Raw genomic sequence first — 26,436 nt, 5'->3', positions numbered from 1 at the left:
TATTTGCAGTCATGGGAATACAAAGCTAGTAAATGTATTTTGAAAATAGCAACTATCCCACTGTTTGCCCTTTGCTTACCAAATAGGATTTCACATGATCAGATATCCCTTCTCTGAGGACAGTAAGTGATTTTATAGAATCTCAAAGGCAATGGCATCAAGTAAGGAAAAATCATGGGCCGCTGTGCATGACCCTCCATAATAGACTCCACACATGATGCTTAATGCCATCAGCATGGGGTGATGTTAATGATACACAAACAAGTACAAGCTCACTGTATGTTCATTATTGTATCAACTTTAGTGTTTTCAGATAGTTTATGTGGGTTAGAATCTAAAATCTCCTTCCTACATAATTAATTTTAAATTCCTTTAGAATGCAGGGAAAGCACTATTTCTCTAGACCAAGGGGCAGCAAAGTACAGCCCACAGGACAGCCCTGCCCGCCACCTGTTTTTCGTACAGTGTTGTGTGGGAACCCAGCCCTACCTGTTCGTCTGAGGCCACTTTTACCCTGTACTAGCAAGAGGCTCAGTTGTTGCTGCACAGACTGTATGGCCCACAAAGCCTAACTTATTTACCATCTGGCCCTTTGCCCACCAATGCACTAGACATTTAATTATTTATCTTCACTATACCTATGGCACATTAAACACCAGATATGTCAAATTTCAGTATCTAGTGTGTTGTTTTCCTGAAAGTAATTAATGGGATTTACATTAAGTTTTGGTAGATCATCTGTAAATAGGTGTTGCAATCTGCTCTCCCCACGGAGACATGGAGTTTGTTTTGTTTTCTGCCCCCTTGAATCTGGGGTGGCCCAGTGACTCGCTCTGAGAGCGCAATATGGCAGAAGATGCCTGGAGGCTCTTGCTTTGCATCACCATGTGGAAAGTCTGCCTTCTCTGTGGAAGAGAGAGGCCCCACCAGTCCCCACACATAGCAGGCACCCCAGCTGAGGTGCCAGTCTTGAGTGAGGCCTCTTGGACATCCCATGCCAGCTGAATGCAGCCACAGGAATGGCCACAACCAACACCATGTGGAGCCGAACTGCCTAGCTCAGTCTAGGCACCAGACAGGGTGCTAAGAAGAAATCGCTGTTGTTTTAAACCACCAAGCTTTGTCATTATGCAGCAACAAATGAACTCAGTTTAAGGCTCTGACGTCCCAGTTAGCATTTCAAATTTTCTTTCATTATTTAAAAATATTTCTAAAATAAGCCAACTCCATCATCTTCTTTTATATCTTACAAGCAAAAAACATCATTCTGTTCAAATGGCAGTGCGAGATGGTTGGATAAAAAATGTCTCTCCTAAAGTAAATGTAAGAGATGGAGAGCCATCTAAGAAAGAGCAAAATGACCTGGCAATAGCAATAATACACAAAATGCCATCATACTCTGGAAAGGTTTTTTTTTTTAAACTCAGCATCTCAGTGTCAGGGGTTTCAGAATCTTCTCTTTCAAGAAAGCGTTTTTCCCCGTTCTACTTGTCTTCTTCAACAGGAAACAAGTCAAGAGAAAAAAAGACTTCGGGGAAACCAAGAACGTAATTGTTGAATTCAAGTCTGCTGATGAGAAGTGACTTGTAATTGAGTGATGATAAAAGGATCAAAGTTGATAAATACTGAGCATTTTACTACTCAGGAAAAAAGAGACAATGGTTAAGGAGAGGAAGGCAATGAAAGACGAAATTGATACAGAAATGAATAAAAGTCCCGTGGGAGTCACAGAAACCTGGAGCAGGGGATTTGATTTCCCATGGAGTGTGTAAAAGGGGGCTCAGGAAGATTTAATTGAAATCTCAAAAAAACAGGGTGACTTCAACAAACCATTGAAACACATGTGCGTCAAAGAGGAGACTAAGAAGAAAAAACTCCAAAATGATTATAGCAACTAGCTGTGGCAGTGTGACGATGAATATTTTCCCCTACTTTCTAACTGCTTTGGATGTGCCTGTGCTTTTCAGCTTTTAGCTTGTTTTTTTGGGGGGGGGGCGGGGGGAGGACTGCCAATGTGTACCACGTGATTTTAAAAGACATGAGGGTGGGTTGTTGGTTTAATAAGAGTAGTAACAACCACCTTAACATTTTTAGAAAATGGTTTTTAAATGCAGTGAAGAAAATAATTAAAGCATGAAAGTAAATACATTAGAACGCAGATAAGTACAGCATTATTTATAAACCCAAGAGAAAAATTATTGGGGGAAAGAAAGAAAACATAAAGGTGATTACCTTTGAGAAATGTAATCAGTAAAAAAAGGTGGAAAATGCTTCCCAAAGAAATTCTGAGTGTTAAAATGGACCTGAATAAGAGCTACTGAAAAATAGCTCTGCAAATGTCAAAAAAGGGCAGGCACAACGGTCAGGTATTTGAAAATCTAGATCAGGCTTGGCAAACTTTATCCGTAAGGGACTGGATAATACATATTTTAGGCTTTATGGGCCCTAGTTTCTGTCGCAACCACTCAATCTCCACTAGCCATGTGGGAACCGCTGAATTCAAGAGTTAAATGTAAACATCAGTGAAAGACAACGATGGGTTAATTAACAACAATCATTGCGCGGGAGGGGACTTTTCAGAAGCATCTTCACACAGAATCAAAGAGTGTAAACCGCAAGAATTCGACGGGAGAGCAGTTTGGCCAAGTATATGGAGAACTTGAACAATGTTTATACTAGGGGATACCTGCGGCAGAGGGAGCGCTGCTGGCCGGCGGCTGCTGGGACCAGGGGTTCAGAGGGCTTCCGGGGAGGGGCTGCTTCTGGAAGTGCCGAGAGAAGGTGCAGGTTGCAGCCAGCTGCTGCCGCCGGCCCGGGCGCCCCAGCATCCGGGACAGTCAAGATGAAGCCCCTGCTCCCTTCCTCTACCTTCCCTCTCCAGTGCCCTCTGCCGGCAGGAACAGGAAGCACGCCCGCATACAAACGTGGTTCCCAGAGTCCCATATTCAGAAAACCAGAGCACAGCAGAAAGCGGTGGGTTTGGAGCGGCTAGATAACCACTGAGAAACTGGCAACACCTGAAATCTCTTTGTGCGATTTCCATCAAGCTTACAAAATATGCTGGATATTTCCAAAACCAGAGCCTTGGTTCCAAAATCTTAAAGGATCGAACTAAAAAATTAGCATTAGATGTTCCTCTGGGAGCAAGCAGGAGTTTTCTTCATTCGTGTTATTTTATTACAAGCTTTAATCAGGATTTTCTGATTGATCTAACTTGGAAAGTTTGAGGACAAGGATGTAGTTTTCTAATAGGTATATTTCTCCTCATTTTTCTATACAAAATGCATGACAGAGTTTTACTTCTACAAACAAGCAATTCTTATCGCCAGTTATAAGAATTTTAAACTAAGAGCAGATGCATTACAGAGCATCAATAATGTAACCTGACATAAATCGAAAAACTTGAGGCAGCTCTCGGATATGGTTACACACTGAATGCAATGAGGTGATGATGACATCATTCTGTTATGATCAGCTCGTCTGGACGGAACGCAAAGGACAAAGGGTACATGCAATTTGTTGAGAAGAACACTTATTATGAGGACAGGCTCCTTGTGTACTAATTCACTTTTGACAGGGGATGTGTAAAATATAAGAACATGTAGCTACTTACTGCTTAAGCAACCAGTGATCTTTTCCCTGTTTACAGAGAAAATATTGTTTGACCTAACCTTGATCATACCATGGCATGTTTACCATATCATGTCTTGGTATGGTAAAATGCAGGTTTTTAAATTTGATCTCTGAATTTGAGAAAACCAAAAGAACTGGTTTGCCCTATTGAATAATGAACCTGTGACCCCTCAGAAATTATGTAATGTGGTATGTTTGCCCCATTCAACACAATATTTGAAGTAGTCTTTGGATGACCAATCAACTCCTTTCCATAATGTCATTAATAGCTGCCCTGGAAACCAGTTAGTTAGCAAAGTAACAGACCATCACCTCCTGCTTTTCACCCCTGTAAAGTTGTCTATTTTAAAATGTCTGATATCTATGATACCACCACATAGCAATCCCAATACCACATAAAAGCACTGGGATAGGGGGCAACTGTGAGATGAGGTAATGTGGAGATTTCAAAGATATTTCGTTTCCTCCAGTTTTTCTTCTGGTTCTCTGTGTTACAAATTGGTCCTACCAGACAACTGCCCTGAAACTTACCACCAGGAACTCTTGTAAAGCCAGGTCACTGTCTAATGTAACCTTAGACTCTAGGAAGTGTGAAAAAGCATGTGTCTGACCATCCAGCCATGTGGGGTATACAATTTAAAGAAAGACTGGCATTTGAATACAAGACACCATGTACAATGCAGTTCTTTGCAGCACTATTAGTAACTTGGAAGTTACCTGAATGTCCAAAGATGGTGAGGTACTTATATCCATGTGATAGGCTCCTAGCAGTTAAAAGGATTAAAATAAATGTGTGTATATGTAAAAACACAAATTGAGGTCGTTAGGTATATGTACATAATATATGTATATATTATACATATGTATGTATGTGTAAATATGCACCTACATATATACCAAAAAATAAGTTCCATGAATGCAGTGAGTCCGCACTACACCAGACTCAGGGGATTATTGCCTCTGAGAAAAGGACAGGGCACTGAGATCCAGGTAATGGTGAACGGAATTTTCAACAAATCCAATGTTTTATTTCTTTTTAAAACAGTGGCTGGAAACAAATATTTCAAAATAGTAATAGTCTTTAATTTTGTTATGAAAATATATTTCATAATCTCCTTTATAGTTTTCTGCAAACTTTAAACTTCTTACAGAATAAAACCCATTTGTGCTAGCTACAAGATCCCAAACATGTATAGCTGTCTCTGTTTTTTCTTTCTCATTACCTGAGCAGGAGCAGGTACGTACATGTTCCCTTGGTTAGTTGATGGCTTCTGAAATTTAAATTCAAACACTATGGCTGTCAGAACTTCAGCAATTTCAACCAAGGCAATGAAGTTTGAGCTTTTCCATAGATATGGTGGAAAACATACACCACAGAGACACATTGTGATGTCAACTATTGCTGCATAACAAACCACCCCCAAATGCAGTGGCTTAATGCAATAAACTTTTATTATTGATCAACAATATGTGGGTGGGTCCACTAACCTAGGCTACGCTTGGCAGATTTTGATCGGCTCATCTATGCATCTGCGGTGGGCTGGTAGTTAGGCTGGGGTTGCTCGGTCTACAAGGGTTTCACTCACATGTTGGGCAGTCAGCTGGTTGTTGGCTGGATGATGAGACTAACTGGGCAATGCCTCTCTTACCATCTGTCAAGTTAGCCCTAGCTTGTTACAGCTCAGTAAAGCTCGGAGAGAGAGAGGGGAAGTGAATCACTTATGCCATACTTTCCTGGCCAAAGCAAGTCCCAAAGCCAGACCAGTCAGGGTGTCATACGTAACAAAACAGCTCCCTCGCTGTGATCTATTGAAAATCAGCTCTCAAGAGAAGAAAGAGAAAAAAGTCAGACCAAATTCAAGGGGAAGGAAAATAGACCCTACGTGTGTGTGTGTGTGTGTGTGTGTGTGTGTGTGTGAAGATTTAGAAACATTTTTCAAGAAAAAAGTCAGACCAAATTCAAGGGGAAGGAAAATAGACCCTACCTGTGTGTGTATGTGTGTGTGTGTGTGTGTGTGTGTGTGAAGATTTAGAAACATTTTTCAAGAAAAACGTCAGACCAAATTCAAGGGGAAGGAAGTAGACCCTACCTGTGTGTGTGTGTGTGTGTGTGTGTGTGTGTGTATGTGAAGATTTAGAAACATTTTTCAAGAAAAAAGTCAGACCAAATTCAAGAGGAAGGAAAATAGACCCTACCTGTGTGTGTGTGTGTGTGTGTGTGTGTGTGTGTGTGAAGATTTAGAAACATTTTTCAAGAAAAAAGTCAGACCAAATTCAAGAGGAAGGAAAATAGACCCTACCTGTGTATGTGTGTGTGTGTGTGTGTGAAGATTTAGAAACATTTTTCAAGAAAAAAGTCAGACCAAATTCAAGAGGAAGGAAAATAGACCCTACGTGTGTGTGTGTGTGTGAAGATTTAGAAACATTTTTCAAGAAAAAAGTCAGACCAAATTCAAGGGGAAGGAAAATAGACCCTACCTGTGTGTGTGTGTGAAGATTTAGAAACATTTTTCAAGAAAAAAGTCAGACCAAATTCAAGGGGAAGGAAAATAGACCCCACCTCTTGATGAAGAGAAGCAGCAAATTCATATTTCAAAGGTTAGAGACAGGGACATTGTGTGTGTGTGTGTGTGTGTGTGTGTGTGTGTGTGTGTGTGTGAAGATTTAGAAACATTTTTCAATCCATGAACAACACCGCGGCTTCTTATAGACCACATTAACAAAGGGCTTCAATGCTATGATTCGTTAGGCTTTATGTGCTACAGAATATACAAGATGAACTATTATGTATCAAAATAAAATCTTACTAGGTTTTCCCTCCAATAGAGCATTTTCACCTTCAGGCTGTTTTATGTACTGCCTGAACACATTTCAACAGCCCCCATCCTCTGACACTAATAGGTGTGTTTCTATACAGATCAAAATAATCTCATTCCAAATAATTTTCTGGATAATAAGGGACAACTAATAGAGGCTGAAACAACTAATATTAGACAACTAATAGATGACCTGAAATTGTCTTAAAAGCCATGTTTACAATGGTGAAGACTGAGCAGTAAATACCACTTAAAGGCTGGTATAATTTACCTTGTGCCACAGCAAATCTCCAAAATGACTTATTACGTCATTTCACTGAAAGTAAATATGAGTGAGAAAAGTACAAATCAACAGAAAAACACAGTTGAGCATTTTACTATGAATGATTTTTCACGATCTTCTGTAAGGATGAAGATTGATGTTGCAAAGAAATTCCAAAACATGAAGGCTTGTAAAGATGAACTGGCTATGGTTTGCATTATTCTTAATTCATGTTATTTTTGCTGTCACTAATTTCTGTTTATTAACCTTGTTTGCTGATACCATTTATCAGTGTATACCTATATTCCTTATGCCCTACTATACAGAAGAAGTTGGAATTCAAAGAAGTTTGAAGATCTGTCAACTCCATATTTGCTCAAGAGGGAATTGTAGGAAGGCACACCACTGGGCTTTTGGAACTTGAGATGAAGCATGAGTTCAGGGGAGTGAGAAAAGGAACCTTGGCCTGACTTGGGCAATGATGCATGAAAGAAGCCATGCCAACGTAGTGGATCAAACAGCCTTTCAGTTCTCAAAACTGGTTTTCCCAGTATATTTTCCTTGAGTTTCAGGCATAGCTAATCCCTAAATCTCCCGGTTTCAACTAAGATGTAGTTCATATACCATAAAACTCACTTTTGAAAACTACAATTCTGTGGGTTTTGGTAAATTCATAGATTGGTACAACAGTCACTACTGTCTAATTCCAGAAATCTCTGTCATCCCGTAGACATCAGACCTATTAGCAGTCAGTTCCAATTCCCTCCTCTCCCCATTCTCTGACAACCACTGATCTTTCTGTCCCTATGGTTTGCCTATTCTGGACACTTCATATAAATGGGATCATAGAGTATGTGGCCTTTTGTGTTGGCCTTTTCCTGGAACCCTTTTAATGGGTGAAAAGACATATGAGCCAGATGTTACCAACTCCTGGGATGTCCCTGCTCTTTCCTCGCCTGCCTGGAGGCCAGTCTCAGCCGGACAACCCATCTCCACCAAAGGTCAAAAACACAACTCCATCTCAAGTGTTCAGTGAATGGTTGACTCTGGCAGATATCTCTTGCAGAGTTGAAAGGGAGGCTCACACTGCATGTCACCCAGCAAAAATGTCCCAATTCTTCTCTTTTTCTGAAGCAGATCCTTCATTGCCTTTCTTTTCCCTTTCATCTTCAGAAATCTTTGCCTTGATTCAGTAACACATGAACACTTGCTTATTCATCCATTTATTTTAACTATATTCCTTGCTGTATGAGGACACATGTAATATGTATGCTTTTGATGCATGAAGTACACTGGCCACACATGTAACTTTGAAAAGATGACCTGGGCCAGCTTCCTAGTCGGTACTCCAGTCAACATGCAGAGGGAGTGTAACTGGCTGAGCATATCTTCCCAGGCCCAGCAGACAACCACTGGGGACTTACATTCTGCTCCTTGGTCCCACTATTTACACCAGAGGGAAAGTTGAAGCAAAGAAATGGCCATTTACAAATTCACTCATAGTTTAGAAGATGTATTTCAGGGAAGAGAAGGGCAGAGGGTAGCATTCTCTGTCTTTTTACTAGGAAGGCACTGTTTACTGTTTTTTAGATAAAACAACACAGTTCTATTAGCTTAAATATGCACTAAGGATTTGTCCCAAATGAACATCTGGAAGGATTTGGCTCAAGCATAAGATAAGCAGAAGTTAGAATGAAAAGGTGTGTCTAATTTCATTGCTTAAAAAACTTAAGTTGGTTTATTGAGGAATCTTACCTCATTGGGAGGTAAGCATGATTTCCCCAAGATACAGTTTTTATCTGTTGAAATTCCCTTTCACAATGGGTATCAAGTCCTTAACACCATCTTGTCAGATTTTATATCTCGTGAAAATAATCAAACCTGTCTAAACTGACATCCAAACACCAGTTAAGAGTACAATTATCCACTTTTGATAATGGGAAGGATAATTTTGGAAAATGTTACCATTTATGGTTACATTATATTTTTTAAAATTAAGAACTGGTTAAAGCAACACACTTAATGTAGAACTTGGTAGTTAAAGTAATGGTCTCTGGCTGTAGAAATTCTCTGAAGTGTGTTCCTCCACCAAGGACCATGGCTTATTTATCCTTATCTTTCCAATACCCAACAGTTTGAGGCACCACAGTAGGTGGCTGTAAATAAATATTCTGATAAACTTACCATTGAGAAACTAACTATTAAAGGGCAGAGGCTGCTGAGTTATTAAAAAAATAATGGCCAAACCAGGTAACTGTACTTCCTCAAATATTTAGAGTTACTAACATGATGGAGGTCAACTTTTATAAATTGATACATTTTTCTTTTTTGTGTACACTATGATTTATAATCTACTTCTGTTCAGAAATGTTTTGTTCTCGTGTGAACTTCTCAAAGTCCTAGTATAAGGTTCTGATACACAAGTTATTGAAATATTTTTAATATACCTTTAAATGACTAAAAAGGGAAAATTAACACAATGAATATGATACTTAACTGCAAGGTCTGGCAGTATAGGTAATTTAAAAATTGACAAAAGGAGGATAATGTATTTTTTTTATTTTTTTAAAATTCATATTGTTATCATTAATCTATAATTACATGAAGAACATTATGTTTACCAGACTCCCCCTTCACCAAGTCCCCCCCACAAACCCCATTACAGTCACTGTCCATCAGCGTAGTAAGACGCTGTAGAATCACTACTTGTCTTCTCTGTGTTGCACAGCCCTCCCTATGCACCCCCACATTATACATCCTAATCGTAATACCCCCTTGCTTTTTCCCCACCCTTGTCCCTCCCTACCCACCCATCCTCCCCAGTCCCTTTCCCTTTGGTAACTATTAGTCCATTCTTGGGTTCTGTAATTCTGCTGCTGTTTTGTTCCTTCAGTTTTTCCTTTGTTCTTATGCTCCACATATGAGTGAAATCATTTGGTACTTGTCTTTCTCCACCTGGCTTATTTCACTGAGCATAATACCCTCTAGCTCCACCCATGTTGTTGCAAATGGTAGGATTTGTTTTCTTCTTATGGCTGAATAATACTCCATTGTGTATATGTACCACCTCTTCTTGATCCATTCATCTACTGATGGACACTTAGGTTGCTTCCATCTTGGCTATTGTAAATAGTGCTGCGATAAACATAGGGGTGCATCTGTCTTTTTCAAACTGGGCTGCTGCATTCTTAGGGTAAATTCCTAGAAGTGGAACACCTGGGTCAAATGGTATTTCTATTTTGAGCTTTTTGAGGAACCTCCATACTGCTTTCCAAAATGGTTGAACTAATTTACATTCCCACCAGCAGTGTAGGAGGGTTCCCCTTTCTCCACAACCTCGCCAACATTTGTTGTTGTTTGTCTTTTGGATGGTGGCGATCCTTACTGGTGTGAGGTGATATCTCACTGTGGTTTTAATTTGCATTTCTCTGATGACTAGCAATGTGGAGCATCTTTTCATGTGTCTGTTGGCCATCTGAATTTCTTCTTTAGAGAACGGTCTGTTCAGTTCCTCTGACCATTTTTAAATTGGATTATATGCTTTTTGTTTGTTGAGGTGCGTGAGCTCTTTATATATTTTGGATGTCAAACTTTCTTCGGATCTGTCATTTATGAATATATTCTCCCATACTGTAGGATACCTTTTTGTTCTATTGATGGTGTCCTTTGCTGTACAGAAGCTTTTCAGCTTGATATAGTGCCACTTGTTCATTTTTGCTTTTGTTTCCCTTGCCCGGGGAGATATGTTCATGAAGAAGTCACTCATGTTTATGTCCAAGAGAGTTTAGCCTATATTTTTTTCTAAGAGTTTTATGGTTTCATGACTTACATTCAGGTCTTTGATCCATTTTGAATTTAATTTTGTATATGGGGTTAGATAGTGATCCAGTTTCATTCTCCTACATGTAGCTGTCCAGTTTTGCCAGCACCATCTGTTGAAGAGACTGTCATTTCCCCATTGTATGTCCATCGCTCCTTTATCGAATATTAATTGACAATATATGCTTGGGTTAATGTTTGGAGTCTCTATTCTGTTCCACTAGTCTGTGGCTCTGTTCTTGTGCCAGTACCAAATTGTCTTGATTACTGTGGCTTTGTAGTAGAGCTTGATGTTGGGGAATGAGATCCCCCCCACTTTATTCTTCCTTCTCAGGATTGCTTTGGCTATTCGGGGTCTTTGATGTTTCCATATGAATTTTTTGACTATATGTTCCAGTTTGTTGAAGAATGCTGTTGGTAATTTGATAGGAATTGCATCAAATCTGTATATTGCTTTGGGCAGAATGGCCATTTTGACGATATTAATTCTTCCTAGCCAAGAACATGGGATGAGTTTCCATTTGTTAGTGTCCTCTTTAATTTCTCTTAAGAGTGTCTTAAGTTTTCAGGGTATAGGTCTTTCACTTCCTTGATTAGGTTTATTCCTAAGTATTTAATTCTTTGATGCAATTGTGAATGGAATTGTTTTCCTGATTTCTCTTTCCATTAGTTCATTGTTAGTGTATAGGAAAGCCACAGATTTCTGTGTGTTAATTTTGTATCCTGTAACTTTGCTGTATTCCGATATCAGTTCCAGTAGTTTTAGAGTGGAGTCTTTAGGGTTTTTTATGTACAATATCATGTCATCTGCAAATAGTGACAGTTTAACTTCTTTACCAATTTGGACTCCCTGTATTTCTTTGTTTTGTCTGATTGCCGTGGCTAGGACCTCCAGTACTATGTTGAATAACAGTGGGGAGAGTGGGCATCCCTGTCTAGTTCCCGATCTCAGAGGAAAAGCCTTCAGCTTTTCAGCGTTCAGTATGATGTTGGCTGTGGGTTTATCATATATGGCCTTCATTATGTTGAGGTACTTGCCCTCTATACCCATTTTGTTGAGAGTTTTTATCATGAATGGATGTTGAATTTTGTTGAATGCTTTTTCAGCATCTATGGACATGATCATGTGGTTTTTTTCCTTTTTGTTTATATGGTGGATGATGTTGGATTTTTGAATGTTGTACCATCCTTGCATCCCTGGGATGAATCCCACTTGGTCATGGTGTATGATCCTTTTGATGTATTTTTGAATTTCGTTTGCTAATATTTTGTTGAGTATTTTTGCATCTATGTTCATCAGGGATATTGGTCTGTAATTTTCTTCTTTGGTGGGGTCTTTGCCTGGTTTTGGTATTAGGGTGATGTTGGCTTCATAGAATGAATTTGGGAGTATTCCCTCCTTTTCTATTTTTTGGAAAACTTTAAGGAGAATGGGTATTATGTCTTCTCTGTATGTCTGACAAAATTCTGAGGCAAATCCATGTGGCCCGAGAATTTTGTTCTTTGGTAGTTTTTTGATTACCACTTTAATTTCTTTGCTGGTAATTGGTTTGTTTAGATTTTCTGTTTCTTCCTTGGTGAGTCTTGGTAGGTTGTATTTTTCTAGGAAGTTGTCCATTTCTTCTAGGTTTTCCAGCTTGTTAGCATATAGGTTTTCATAGTAGTCTCTAATAATTCTTTTATTTCTGTGGGGTCTGTCGCAAGTTTTCCTTTCTCGTTTCTGATTCTCTTGATGTGTGCTGATTCCCTTTTCCTCTTACTAAGTCTGGCTAGAGGCTTATCTATTTTGTTTATTTTCTCAAAGAACCAGCTCTTGGTTTCATTGATTTTTTCTATTGTTTTATTCCTCTCAATTTTATTTATTTCTTCTCTGATCTTTATTATATCCCTCCGTCTGCTGACTTTAGGCCTCATTTGTTCTTCTTTTTCCAATTTCAATAATTTTGACGTTGGACTATTCATTTGGGTTTGTTCTTCCTTCTTTAAATATGCCTGGATTGCTATATACTTTCCTCTTAAGACTGCTTTCGCTGTGTCCCATAGAAGTTGGGGCTTTGTGTTGTTGTTGTCATTTGTTTCCATATATTGCTTGATCTCTATTTTAATTTGGTCATTGATTTATTGATTATTTAGGAGCATGTTGTTAAGCCTCCATTTGTTTGTGAGCCTTTTTTGCTTTCTTTGTACAATTTAGTTCTAGTTTTATACCTCTGTGGTCTGAAAAGTTAGTTGGTAGAATTTCAGTCTTTTGGAATTTACTGAGGCTCTTTTTGTGGCCTAGTATGTGGTCTATTCTGGAGAATGTTCCATGTGCACTTGAGAAGAATGTGTATCCTGTTGCTTTTGGATGTAGAGTTCTATAGATGTCTATTAGGTCCATCTGTTCTAGTGTGTTGTTCAGTGCCTCTGTGTCCTTACTTATTTTCTGTCTGGTTGATCTGTCCTTTGGAGTGAATGGTGTGTTGAAGTCTCCTAAAATGAATGCATTGCATTATATTTCCTCCTTTAGTTCTGTTAGTATTTGTTTCACATATGCTGGTGCTCCTGTGTTGGGTGCATATATATTTATAATGGTTATATCCTCTTGTTGGACTGAGCCATTTATCATTACATAATGTCCTTCTTTATCTCTTATTACTTTCTTTGTTTTGAAGTCTATTTTGTCTGATACTAGTACTGCAACACCTGCTTTTTTCTCCCTGTTGTTTGCATGAAATATCTTTTTCCATCCCTTGACTTTTAGTCTGTGCATGTCTTTGGGTTTGAGGTGAATCTCTTGTAAGCAGCATATAGATGCGTCTTGTTTTTTTTATCCATTCAGTGACTCTGTGTCTTTTGATTGTTGCATTCAGTCCATTTACATTTAGGTTGATTATTGATAGGTATGTACTTATTGCCATTGCAGGTTTTAGATTTGTGGTTACCAAAGGTTCAAGGTTAATTTCCTTACTATCTAAGAGTCTAACTTCACTCACTTAATATGCTGTTACAAACACAATCTAAAGGTTCTTTTCTGTTTCTCCTTTTTCTTCCTCCTCCATTCTTTATATATTAGGTATCATATTTTGTACTTTTTGTCTATCCCTTGATTGACTTTGGGGATAGTTAATTTAATTTTGCATTTGCTCAGTAATTAGCTGTTCTACTTTCTTTACTTCGGTTTTATTACCTCTGGTGACAGCTGTTCAACCTTAGGAGCACTTCCATCTATAGCAGTCCCTCCAAAATAGACTGTAGAGATGGTTTGTGGAAGGTAAATTCTCTCAGCTTTTGCTTATCTGGATATTTTTTAATCCCTCCTTCAAATTTAAATGATAATCTTGCCGGATAAAGTAATCTTGGTTCCAGGCCCTTCTGCTTCATGGCATTAAATACATCATGCCACTCCCTTCTGGCCTGTAAGGTTTCTGCTGAGAAGTCTGATGTTAACCTGATGGGCTTTCCTTTGTATGTGATCTTATTTCTGTCTCTGGCTGCTTTTAACAGTCTGTTCTTATCCTTGATCTTTCCCATTTTAATTACTATGTGTCTTGGTGTTGTTTTCCTTGGGTCCCCTGTGTTGGGAGATCTGTGGATCTCCATGGCCTGAGAGACTATCTCCTTCCCCAGATTGGGGAAGTTTTCAGCAACTACCTCCTCAAAGACACTTTCTATCCCTTTCTCTCTCTCTTCTTCTTCTGGTATCCCTATCCTGCAAATATTGTTCCGTTTGGATTGGTCACACAGTTCTGTCAATATTCTTTCAGTCTTAGAGATCCTTTTTTCTCTCTGTGCCTCAGCTTCTTTGTATTCCTCTTCTCTAGCTTTTGTTTCATTTATCATCTCCTCCACTGTATCCAATCGGCTTTTAATACCCTCCATCGTGCTCTTCAACAATTGGATCTCCTACCTGAATTCATTCCTGAGTTCTTGGATGTCTTTCCATACCTCCATTAGCATGTTGATTTTTATTTTGAACTGCCTTTCAGGAAGAGTCACGAGGTCCATATCATTTAAATCTTTCTTGGGAGTTGTATTAATAATTTTACTCTGGACCAGGTTTCTTTGGCGTTTCATGTTTGTATATGGCGCCCTCTAGTGTCCAGAAGCTCTACTCTGGAGCTGCTCAGCCCCTGAAGCAATGTTGGGGGTCACAGGGGAACGGTATTGGTGCCTGGGGGGAGGAAAGAGCTGTTTCCTGCTTCCAGCTGCTGTGCCTGTCTCCACTGCCTGAACTATTGGGCCGGGCACACAGATATAAGCTTTTGTGCCAGGGCAGCCGGATATGGATCCCTCCTTTCCACAAGCGGCTGGAATCCCAATCTCCCCAGGAACTCCGCCTACCCCAGCTTTCCAACCCCATAATCATAAGAATATGATGAAAGCACCATGAAATGTAGGTTTGTGCTCCCAGCGCAGATCTCCGGAGCTAGGTATTCAGCAGTCCCAAGCCTTCCACTCCCTCCCTGCTCAGTTTCTCTTCCTCCCACTGGTGAGCTGGGGTGGGGGAAGGGCTTGGGTCCCACTGGGCCATTGCGCTGGTACGTTACCCCGTTCGCTGAGGTCTGCTCTTTTCTCCAGGTGTGTGCAGTCTGACGCCGTCTTCTTTCCTGTTGCTCTCTCAGGATTAGTTGCACCAACTATATTTTCTAATTGTATCCAGTTTTAGGAGGAAGCCTCTGTCTCTTCTCTCATGCCACCATCTTTAATCTGTATAGGAGAATGTAATTTTATTAAGATGGTTTAGACATTTAAATCACAGATTTAACTGACCAATTATCTGAAAAATTATTAGCATTATACAATAAAAGAACATATTTTAAACATTTAAATCAACCTAAGCTGCAAATAATCAGCTTAAGGGAAGTTGTGACTAAGAAATGCCTTTGGGGTAAGAAAATAATTTTTCATTATTAGAAAATGAATTAATTGTAAACTCAAGGTGTATAACTATATAAATGTTCCAAGAGACAGTGTATGTTCATTTCACTGGGGACATTCAACAAGCAGACTCTTGTAAGGGCAAATTTTTGTTTTCTTTTCCAGGCCATGAATAATTACTATTCATTTTTAAAACAATTCAGAGCACATTGCAGGTGAACTAGGTTGAAAAAGGCATTGCATGAACCAAATGGAGATGACACCTAGTAAAAATCCAAATGCTACTCCTAATTAGACACTAAAAACCCATTGTACTTAACAAGTGTACTAAGAGGTCTACTGTGATTTAGAGGTTCTGAGTCTTACTGATCAATGTATGCTGAAATCTCTTTGCTGGAACCATACACACATTAAAAAAAAAACTCCCTGTGGCCCTTGTTGTTCCTAACCAGTGATCTTTGGAAGTTAAAGTCAACTGAGCTGAGCTGTAAGAAAAGGTAGCGCTCTATTCAAGGTTTATATGATACTGGTATCGCTTCAATTGAGTTACAACTTTCTAAAACATCCCAGGCAACAGAGGAGTGAGGAGGTATGTGAGAGACCAAGAAGAAGATTAGAAGGGTGACTTCTGAGACCATCAGCTGGTAATGATGGAGGACGATAAATTCACTGCCCCAGACAAGCCCAGAGAATGGCAAGAAGACAATGAAGAGCCATACCAACTTCCAGTAACCACCATGTAGTCAAGCCACCAAGTGAGACAAAAATCAAAGAAGGAAAGGAAAACAAAAGGCCTTCACAAAAAGGCACAAAGGGAAAACAAACAAAAAGTTATGAGTCAAGAAGTTACCTTACTGTTCCTCTGCAATATATAAAGAGAAGAGTCCAAGGCCGGAGGGAAAACTCTCCTGGTTCTGTCCAGTAAGACAGGCAATGCTTTATTTCGATTACCAAAAGTAAGGTTTTACAGAAAGGGAACCATAACATTACACAACAAACTATAGCTGTAAAATTTCCAACAACATCAGCAACGCTTTAGTTAGATCACGAAAAATAAGGTTTTACAAAAAAGGAACCCTAACAAGCAGATGTATAGCTGCACAATTAATTGTGCCAACAATATCAACATCAAAGTCCAAAAGATTTTAGGACTATTTTGTGGTTTCTAAGCAAAACTAAAATTCACTGGGCAGGATTCAGGGCAAGAATAAAATTAATTTGAAAAACAATTTTGCTTACTGCTAACAAGGAACTAGGAAATGTGGTCATTGCTAACAAATAACACTAGCATCAACCAAAAACAGCCTAACCACACATTTTCATGAGTGTTTCAATGTGAACACAGCTGCTCTCTTCCCACTATCACAGATGATGTGAACAGTGGCAAGGGTCAGATGTTGGAGGCTGTTCAGGCACCTAAGAAGTAATCCTTAACAGAAATAAGTACAATATGTGAGCAACTTAAGAAATAGACCCACTCTACCAGAACACCCCAAGAGTGGGTGGTGTCTGTAAAGAAGACCAGCCATATTCTAATTCTTCACTGGGAACCTAGAACTCAAAGGTAGCCAGAGAAGCTCTTCTTCCAGAACAAACTATAATAACTTTAATAAGGTTTAAAATCTTTAAATTTTAAACCTTTAATACGTTGCCCTTGGGTTCTTGGTGCTGTAGTGTGCCTCACAGGCAGCGACATAGGCAGACTCTGGGAAGAAGTCATCGTGGTATTCTGCTAAAAACCTGGAGGAAGAAAAAAATGGTGTCAATAATCATCACAGTAAGGACTACATACCAGCAAGCAAACTCTTAACTTCCAACTACTTTAATATTTCCCTCTTTTTTGGTATTAGGAAGAAAAAAAATGAATAGAATCTTGATTTCTAAGTACTGATTACTTTCATTACACATATTTGGCTTCTACATGAATTGCTATTTCACTGGAATCCTTTCACTAAGAAGAGTACAGATAGAAACAGAACCTAAGTTCTGCAAAGCGGCTGTCTTGATTATAAAAACACTTCTATGGAAAAAAGGCCTCAGCGACTATCCACATTTTCCTGCTTTAAAAACAAACCATAAAAAATAAATTATACTCAACAAATATTACTTGAGAGATTCCCAATGCTTATAATAGGCAAAGTTAAACCAAAATTGAATGATATAACCAGTAAAGAGCATTTTGGGTCTGAATTTGCCATATAAAAAGGTGTTATGGTTCCAGCTTGTAGTACCAAAACTCACCAACAAGAAGACTGACTTATATCTGATCATGGATATTAAAATGTGGCTACTCATTCAAGAGTCTGTCATACACATATGCTACCTTGACCTTGAAGCATCAAAGATTTCATCATGGAGGGCTAAAGCATTCTCACATGGGCCGTATTAAGTAATGAGCTAATTAGCTTCGTGTCTATTTTCCTGGCCTCCTCCCGCCTGCCTAAATACCTATAAATTTAAGGATAAACCTCTGTAACACCTTCTTTGGTTAAAAACTGAGTCTAAATTCATTCAAGAGCTAACTTTTTCTTCTTTGCATCCTTTTTACAGCAATTATTGAGTCCACCGATTCTCTAGTTGACATCTTTGGATACATTTTCAAAACCAATTACTGTATTTATAAATCTAAGTTATTTCCATAAATCCTAATTTCTATTTTAACTGGGCATAACTCAAAATGAGCAGTATTGCCTATGCTAACTTGCAGCTAGCTCTTCATATTTTATTGGCATTATTTGATTTTGGCTTGTAAAATTTTTATGCCAAATAGAGTGTTTGTTTGAGGGGGAGGCTGGAAGAGAATATTTTTGAAGCTTGTTTCTAAATAAGATGTTATAAAGTCTAATTCTACTCACAGATACTTGATTTAAAATGCCTACATGAAAGTATCTTTTAAAAATTCCAAGACCAATTTCTCTGGCTGGAATCCTCTCCACTCTGTGGTAATTCCTACTTGACTAGCTCGGGCAGGTTGGGGTCTGACTACAAGGAAAGGTACTCCCCTTAAGGAGAAGGAAGAAACAAGCTCAGGTAGCTAGACAGGAAGTGCCGGGTACCACAGGGTGACAGCCAGCCTTCAATACCAAGGAGAACTGGTCAATAGACAGCTGGGTGGGACAGACGGCGAGAGCTGGGCCACAGGCATAGATGAAGCTGGGGCCTGCCACAAGGTGAGGCATGGTGAAGGAGGGGAGGAGGGGCAGAGCCTCGGGGCAAATGATCCTGTGATACAAAATGACTGGCACTGTCAGGTGAAGGAAACAGTAACTCACTCTGAATTCACAAACTGTCAGCATAGACTATTGGTCATTTATCTGAACTCTAAAGTAAACACCAAAATTCAACCTGTAAATGTTAATATTTTCGTTTATGTACAAGTGACAAAAAAAGTCTAATACTTAGGGTACATCGGAATAAAAATGTAAAACAAAGTGATCAATCTCAATCAACTGCTTCTGAAAATTAATTTTCTACTCACATGGTTATCCAAGTGGATTCTTCTAGTGACACAAAACATTTTACCTCTGCACAATGAATACTAGACTCAGAGACCATAATTTAAAGCTAAATTATGGAAAGAAGAGCCCCAAACCACTCTATTACATTACAATTAGAACTAAGCATACTTAGGTAACACTGCTACTACTTAAAATACCACACAGCTAGCTAGCTTCCACATCTGCTCAAGAGAAGTTCAGAAAAGTCATATGTGAGGCTACAGAAGTAAGTTTTCACCAAGTAATAAAAATACCTCAGAAACAGATCAAAGTGCTTCAGTAAAGCCTTTAGATTCTTCTCAGAAAAGGACATCTTTCCAAGGATTTCTGGAAGTTTCACTGCATTAAAAATAAAAGCAAAACCATTTACAGCCAGCAGAATCTACAATGAGTAGGATAAAACTCAGGGATCATCTGGGTCCCTGCTTATCCTTCTTTGAACTGAAATTAACATCTACATTATCAAACAAACCCAGAAACACTTAGTGAACAAAAAGATAGAGTAGTAGTACAAATACTAAAAACACAATTTTTATGAAATTTGATCCATTCAGTCTTTGTTTCTTTGTTTTTCTTTTGGTTAAGAGGTCACCGTTCAATTATTTTTCTTAGATGTCAAAATTGCCACAAGATGTACATAAGCTAACAAGATGCTGAAAACAAAGTAGGGGGGAAAAATAAAGAAGGCAGCAGGAACCAGGATTTCGTACCAAATAATCGCAACAAGTGTTGGGCCCCATAAATGTAAGAGGGTGGAGGTGGTTGATCACCTGGCGGATAACTGTCAGGTACAAGTTTCCAGGAGAGGACCTGGGAAAAGCACAAATTGAATGCATTGTTATTGTATCTTAACACGCCATTACCAATAGATCTCAGCATTTGGGATCCTTGCAGAAATAGACATGCTTTGACATTCTCAGGCCAGAAGACAGATGTCACTAATTAAGTGTCACATTCCCACCCCCAAACTTCCTGTCCCTCTAGCGCCTCAGGAGTTGCTTCACAGTTGGACCAGAAAATGGAAGGAAAAAATGACCACAAACCAATATGGGAGTTCTAAAGCCACCCTTTTAACTTTCCCATGAAACCCTTTGTGGGCATGATCTCAGGAAATAGGATAGTATAATGTATTGTGTTAAAGAGGATTAAGCTACAAAATAAGATCAATACGACACTTGCAAAAAAGAAAATACACAATGTAAGGCATATGTATAATTATTATGTAAATACACAGAAAAACACCAAGACGCATATTCTAAAATGTTAAGCTTTCATTTCTTACTGGTGGATTTATGATGTAGGGGGCATGAGAGGATAGAAGTATGTGTTTTCCATAGAGATCACACATTAGCATATATATTATAGTTTTTGCTTTTTTATTTTTGACTGAAATCAAATCTTTACTTTTATAACTGTAATAAATGTGATCTAAATGTGCCGCCCACTAATCTCTCAAAAAGAAACATGCTACATTTGGTACTTGTCTCTCTCCGCCTGGCTTATTTCACTGAGCATAATACCCTCTAGCTCCATCCATGTTGTTGCAAATGGTAGGATTTGTTTTCATCTTATGGCTGAATAATATTCCATTGTGTATATGTACCACATCTTCTTTATCCATTCATCTACTGATGGACACTTGGGTTGCTTCCATTTCTTGGCTATTATAAATAGTGCTGTGATAAACATAGGGGTGTATATGGCCTTTTCAAACTGGGCTACTGCATTCTTAGGGTAAATTTCTAGGAGTGGAAATCCTGGGTCAAATGGTATTTCTATTTTGAGTTTACTGAGGAACCTACATACTGCTTTCCACAATGGTTGAACTAACTTACATTCCCACCAGCAGTGGAGGAGGGTTCCCCTTTCTCCACAACCTCACCAACATTTGTTGTTTGTCTTTTGGATGGTGGCCATCCTAACTGGTGAGAGGTGATATCTCATTGTGGTTTTAATTTGCATTTCTCTGATGACTAGCGATGTGGAGCATCTTTTCATGTGTCCGTTCGCCATCTGAATTTCTTCTTTGGAGAAGTGTCTGTTCAGATCCTCTGCCCATTTTTTAATTGGATTATTTGCTTTTTGTTTGTTGAGGTGCGTGAGCTCTTTATATATTTTGGATGTCAGCCCTTTATCGGATCTGTCATTTATGAATATATTCTCCCATACTGTAGGATACCTTTTTGTTCTATTGATGGTGTCTTTTGCTGTACAGAAGCTTTTCATCTTGATGTAGTCCCACTTGTTCATTTTTGCTTTTGTTTTCCTTGCCCAAGGAGATATGTTCATGAAGAAGTTACTCAAGTTTATGTCCAAGAGATTTTCGCCTAAGTTTTTTTCTAAGAGTTTTATGGTTTCATGACTTACATTCAGGTCTTTGATCCATTTTGAATTTACTTTTGTGTATGGGGTTAGACAGTGATCCAGTTTCATTCTCTTACATATAGCTGTCCAGTTTTGCTACAACCATCTGTTGAAGAGACTGCCATTTCCCCATTGTATGTCCATCACTCCTTTATTGTATATTAATTGATCATATATGTTTGGGTTAATGTCTGGAGTCTCTATTCTGTTCCACTGGTCTGTGGCTCTGTTCTTGTGCCAGTACCAAATTGTCTTGATTACTATGGCTTTGTAGTAGAGCTTGAAGTTGGGGAGTGAGACCCCCCCACTTTATTCTTCCTTCTCAGGATTGTTTGGCTATTTGGGGTCTTTGGTGTTTCCTTCTCAGGATTGCTTTGGCTATTTGGGGTCATTGGTGTTTCCATATGAATTTTTTAACTATTTGTTCCAGTTCATTGAAGTTGGTAACTTGATAGGGATTGCATCAAATCTGTATATTGCTCTGGGCAGGATGGCCTTTTTGATGATATTAATTATTCCTAGCCAAGAGCATGCGATGGGTTTCCATTTGTTAGTGTCCTCTTTAATGTCTCTTAAGAGTGTCATAGTTTTCAGGGTATAGGTCTTTCACTTCTTTGGTTAGGTTTTTTTCCTACTTATTTTATTCTTTTTGATGCAATTGTGAATGGAACTGTTTTCCTGATTTCTCCATCTATTCGTTCATTGTTAGTGTAAAGGAAAGCTACAGATTTCTGTGTGTTAATTTTGTATCCTGGAACTTTGCTGTATTCCGATATCAGTTCTAGTAGTATCGGAGTGGAGTCTTTAGCGGTTTTTATGTACAATATCATGTCATCTGCAAATAGTGACAGTTTACCTTCTTTTTTATCAATCTGGATTCCTTGTATTTCTTTGTTTTGTCTAATTGCTGTGGCTAGGACGTCCAGTGCTATGTTAAATAACAGTGGGGAGAGTGGGCATCCCTGTCTTGTTCCTGATCTCAAGAGGAAAAACTTTCAGCTTCTCGCCATTCAGTATGATGTTAGCTGTGGGTTTATCATAGATGGCCTTTATTATGTTGAGGTGCTTGCTCTCTATGCCCATTTTGCTGAGAGTTTTTATCATGAATGGATGTTGAATTTTGTTGGATGCTTTTTCAGCATCTATGGAGATGATCATGTGGTTTTAGTCCTTCTTTTTGTTTATATGGTGGATGATGTTGATGGATTTTTGAATGTTGTACCATCCTTGCATCCCTGGGATGAATCCCACTTGGTCATGGTGTATGATCCTTTTGATGTATTTTTGAATTTCGTTTGCTAATATTTTGTTGAGTATTTTTGCATCTATGTTCATCAGGGATATTGGTCTGTAGTTTTCTTTTCTGGTGGGGTCTTTGCCTGATTTTGGTATTAGGGTGATGTTGGCTTCATAGAATGAGTTTGGGAGTATCCCCTCCTTTTCTGTTTTTTGGAAAACTTTAAGGAGAATGGATATTATGTTTCTCTGTATGTCTGATAAAATTCTGAGGTAAATCCATCTGGCCTGGGGGTTTTGTTCCTGGTTAGTTTTTTGATTACCAATTCAATTTTGTTGCTGGTAATTGGTTTGTTTAGATTTTCTGTTTCTTCCTTGGTGAGTCTTGGTAGGTTGTATTTTTCTAGGAAGTTGTCCATTTCTTCTAGGTTTTCCAGCTTGTTGGCATATAGGTTTTCATAGTAGTCTCTAATAATTCTTTTATTTCTGTGGGGTCTGTCGCAAGTTTTCCTTTCTCGTTTCTGATTCTCTTGATGTGTGCTGATTCCCTTTTCCTCTTACTAAGTCTGGCTAGAGGCTTATCTATTTTGTTTATTTTCTCAAAGAACCAGCTCTTGGTTTCATTGATTTTTTTCTATTGTTTTATTCTTCTCAATTTTATTTATTTCTTCTCTGATCTTTATTATGTCCCTCCTTCTGCTGACTTTAGGCCTCATTTGTTCTTCTTTTTCCAATTTTGATAATTTTGACGTTAGACTATTCATTTGGGTTTGTTCTTCCTTCTTTAAATATGCCTGGATTGCTATATACTTTCCTCTTAAGACTGCTTTCGCTGCATCCCACAGAAGTTGGGGCTTTGTGTTGCTGTTGTCATTTGTTTCCATATATTGCTTGATCTCTGTTTTAATTTGGTCATTGATCCATTGATTATTTAGGAGCATGTTGTTAAGCCTCCATTTGTTTGTGAGCCTTTTTTGCTTTCTTTGTACAATTTATTTCGAGTTTCATACCTTTGTGGTCTGATAAGTTGGTTGGTAGGATTTCTATCTTTTTGAATTTATTTAGGCTCCTTTTTTTGTTATCATTAATCTACAATTACACAAAAAACATTATGTTTACTAGGGTCCCCCCTTCACCAAGTAACCCCCACAAACCCCATTACAGTCACTGTCCATCAGCGTAGTAAGATGCTGTAGAATCACTACTTGTCTTCTCTGTGTTGCACAGCCCTCCCCATTACCCACCAACATTATACATGCTAATCAAAATACGCCCTTTCTTCTCCTGCGCCCTTATCCCTCCCTTCCCTCCCATTCTCCCAAGTCACTTTCACTTTGGTAACTGTTAGTACATTCTTGGGTTCTGTGATTGTGCTGCTGTTTTGTTTCTTCAGTTTTTCTTTGTTCTTATACTCCACATATGAGTGAAATCATTTGGTATTTGTCTTTCACCACTGGGCTTATTTCACTGAGCATAATACCCTCTAGCTCCATCCACGTTGTTGCAAATGGTAGGATTTGTTTTTTTCTGATGGCTGAATACTATTCCATTGTGTATATGTACCACATCTTCTTTATCCATTCATCTACTGATGGACACTTAGGTTGCTTCCATTTCTTGACTATTGTAAACAGTGCTGCGATAAACATAGGGGTGCATCTGTCTTTTTCAAACTGGGCTGCTTCATTCTTAGGATAAATTCCTAGAATTGGAATTCCTGGGTCAAATGGTATGTCTCTTTTGAGCTTTTTGAGGAACCTCCTTACTACTTTCCACAATGGCTGAACTAATTTACATTCCCACCAGCAGTGTAGGAGGGTTCCCCTTTCTCCACAACCTCGCCAACATTTGTTGTTTGTCTTCTGGATGGTAGCCATCCTTACTGGTGTGAGGTGATATCTCACTGTGGTTTTAATTTGCATTTCTCTGATAACTAGCAATGTGGAGCATGTTTTCATGTGTCTGTTCGCCATCTGAATTTCTTCTTTGGAGAACTGTCTGTTCAGCTCCTCTGCCCATTTTTTAATTGGATTATTTGCTTTTTGTTTGTTCAGGTGTGTGAGCTCTTTATACATTTTGGATGTCAAACCTTTATCGGATCTGTCATTTACAAATATATTCCCCCATACTGTAGGATAGCTTTTTGTTCTATTGATGGTGTCCTTTGCTGTACAGAAGCTTTTCATCTTGATGTAGTCCCACTTGTTCATTTTTGCTTTTGTTTTCCTTGCCCAAGGAGATATGTTCATGAAGAAGTTACTCAAGTTTATGTGCAAGAGATTTTCACCTAAGTTTTTTTCTAAGAGTTTTATGGTTTCATGAGTTACATTCAAGTCTTTGATCCATTTTGAATTTACTTTTGCGTTTGGGGTTAGACAGCAATCCAGTTTCATTCTCTTACATATAGCTGTCCAGTTTTGCTAGCACCATCTGTTGAAGAGACTGTCATTTCCCCATTGTATGTCCATGGCTCCTTTATCATATATTAATTGGCCATATATATTTGGGTTAATGTCTGGAGTCTCTATTCTGTTCCACTGGTCTGTGGCTCTGTTCTTGTGCCAGTACCAAATTGTCTTGATTACTATGGCTTTGTAGTAGAGCTTGAAGTTGGGGAGTGACACCCCCCCCCCACTTTTTTCTTCCGTCTCAGGATTGCTTTGGCTATTTGGGGTCTTTGGTGTTTGCATATGAGTTTTTTAACTATTTGTTCCAGTTTGTTGAAGAAGGTTCTTGGTAATTTGATAGGGATTGCATCAAATCTGTATATTGCTCTGCGCAGGATGGCCTTTTTGACGATTTTAATTATTCCTAGCAAGAGAATGGAATGAGTTTCCATTTGATAGTGTCCTCTTTAATTTCTCTTCAGAGGGTCTTGTAGTTTTCAGGGTATAGCTCTTTCACTTCTTTGGTTTGGTTTATTTGTAGGTATTTATTCTTTTTAATGCAATTGTGTATGGAATTGTTTTCCTGATTTCTCTTTCTATTGGTTCATTTTTAGTGTATAGGAAAGCCACAGACTTAAGTGTGTTAATTTTGTATCCTGCAACTTTGCTGTATTCCGATATCATTTCTAGTAGTTTTGGAGTGGAGTCTTTTAGGGTTTTTTATGCACAATATCATGTCATCTGGAAATAGTGACAGTTTGCCGCCTTCTTTACCAACCTGGATTCCTTGTATTTCTTTGTTTTGTCTGATTGCTGTGGCTAGGACCTCCAGTACTATGTTGAAAAACAGTGGGGAGAGTGGGCATCCCTGTCTTGTTCCCGATCTCAGAGGAAAAGCTTTCACCTCTTGCTGTTCAGTATGGTGTTGGCTGTGGGTTTTTCATAGATGGCCTTTATTATGTTGAGGTGCTTGCCCTCTATGCCCATTTTGCTGAGAGTTTTTATCATGAATGTATGTTGAATTTTGTCGAATGCTTTTTCAGCATCTATGGAGATGATCATGTGGTTTTAGTCCTTCTTTTTGTTGGTGTGGTGGATGATGTTGATGGACTTTCGAATGTTGTACCATCCTTGCATCCCTGGGATGAATCCCACTTGGTCGTGGTGTATGATCCTTTTGATATATTTTTGAATTTGGTTTGCTAATATTTTGTTGAGTATTTTTGCATCTACGTTCATCAGGGATATTGGTCTGTAGTTTTCTTTTTTGGAGGGTTCTTTGCCTGATTTTGGTATTAGGGTGATGTTGGCTTCATAGAACGGGTTTGGGAGTATTCCCTCCTCTTCAATTTTTTGGAAAACTTTAAGGAGAATGGGTATTATGCCCTCTATGTATGTCTTATAAAATTCCAAGGTAAATCCATCTGGCCTGGGGGTTTTGTTCATTGGTAGCTTTTTGATTACCGCTTCAATTTCTTTACTCGTAATTGGTTTGTTTAAATTTTCTGTTTCTTCCTTGGTGAGTCTTGGAAGGTTATATTTTTTCAGGAAGTTGTCCATTT

At 38.7% G+C, this 26,436-nt stretch overlaps 1 protein-coding gene across 3 annotated transcripts in view; it reads right to left on the bottom strand.

Annotated features, from left to right (window-relative positions):
• Positions 1–9,253: 9,253 nt before the first annotated feature.
• Positions 9,254–26,436, bottom strand: part of MSL3 (MSL complex subunit 3) — a 31,807-nt gene continuing 14,624 nt past the window's right edge. For 2 of the 3 annotated variants that reach the window (XM_036912987.2, XM_036912991.2), the window contains 4 exons: positions 19,598–19,697; positions 19,142–19,226; positions 17,029–17,130; positions 9,254–15,219 (listed from right to left, as the gene is read on the bottom strand). In XM_036912987.2, the coding sequence (XP_036768882.1) occupies positions 17,031–17,130; positions 19,142–19,226; positions 19,598–19,697 (285 nt within the window). In that variant the 3' untranslated portion in view covers positions 9,254–15,219; positions 17,029–17,030. Of the gene's footprint in view, positions 15,220–17,019; positions 17,131–19,141; positions 19,227–19,597; positions 19,698–26,436 lie in introns of those variants that run through there. The other variant, XR_008995041.1, reaches the window with a different exon arrangement.

Source organism: Manis pentadactyla, chromosome X (assembly GCF_030020395.1).
Source record: "Manis pentadactyla isolate mManPen7 chromosome X, mManPen7.hap1, whole genome shotgun sequence".
Classification (NCBI taxonomy): domain Eukaryota; kingdom Metazoa; phylum Chordata; class Mammalia; order Pholidota; family Manidae; genus Manis; species Manis pentadactyla.
Note: the sequence above shows the minus strand (reverse complement) of the source record. Positions and strands in the feature narration are given on the sequence as shown.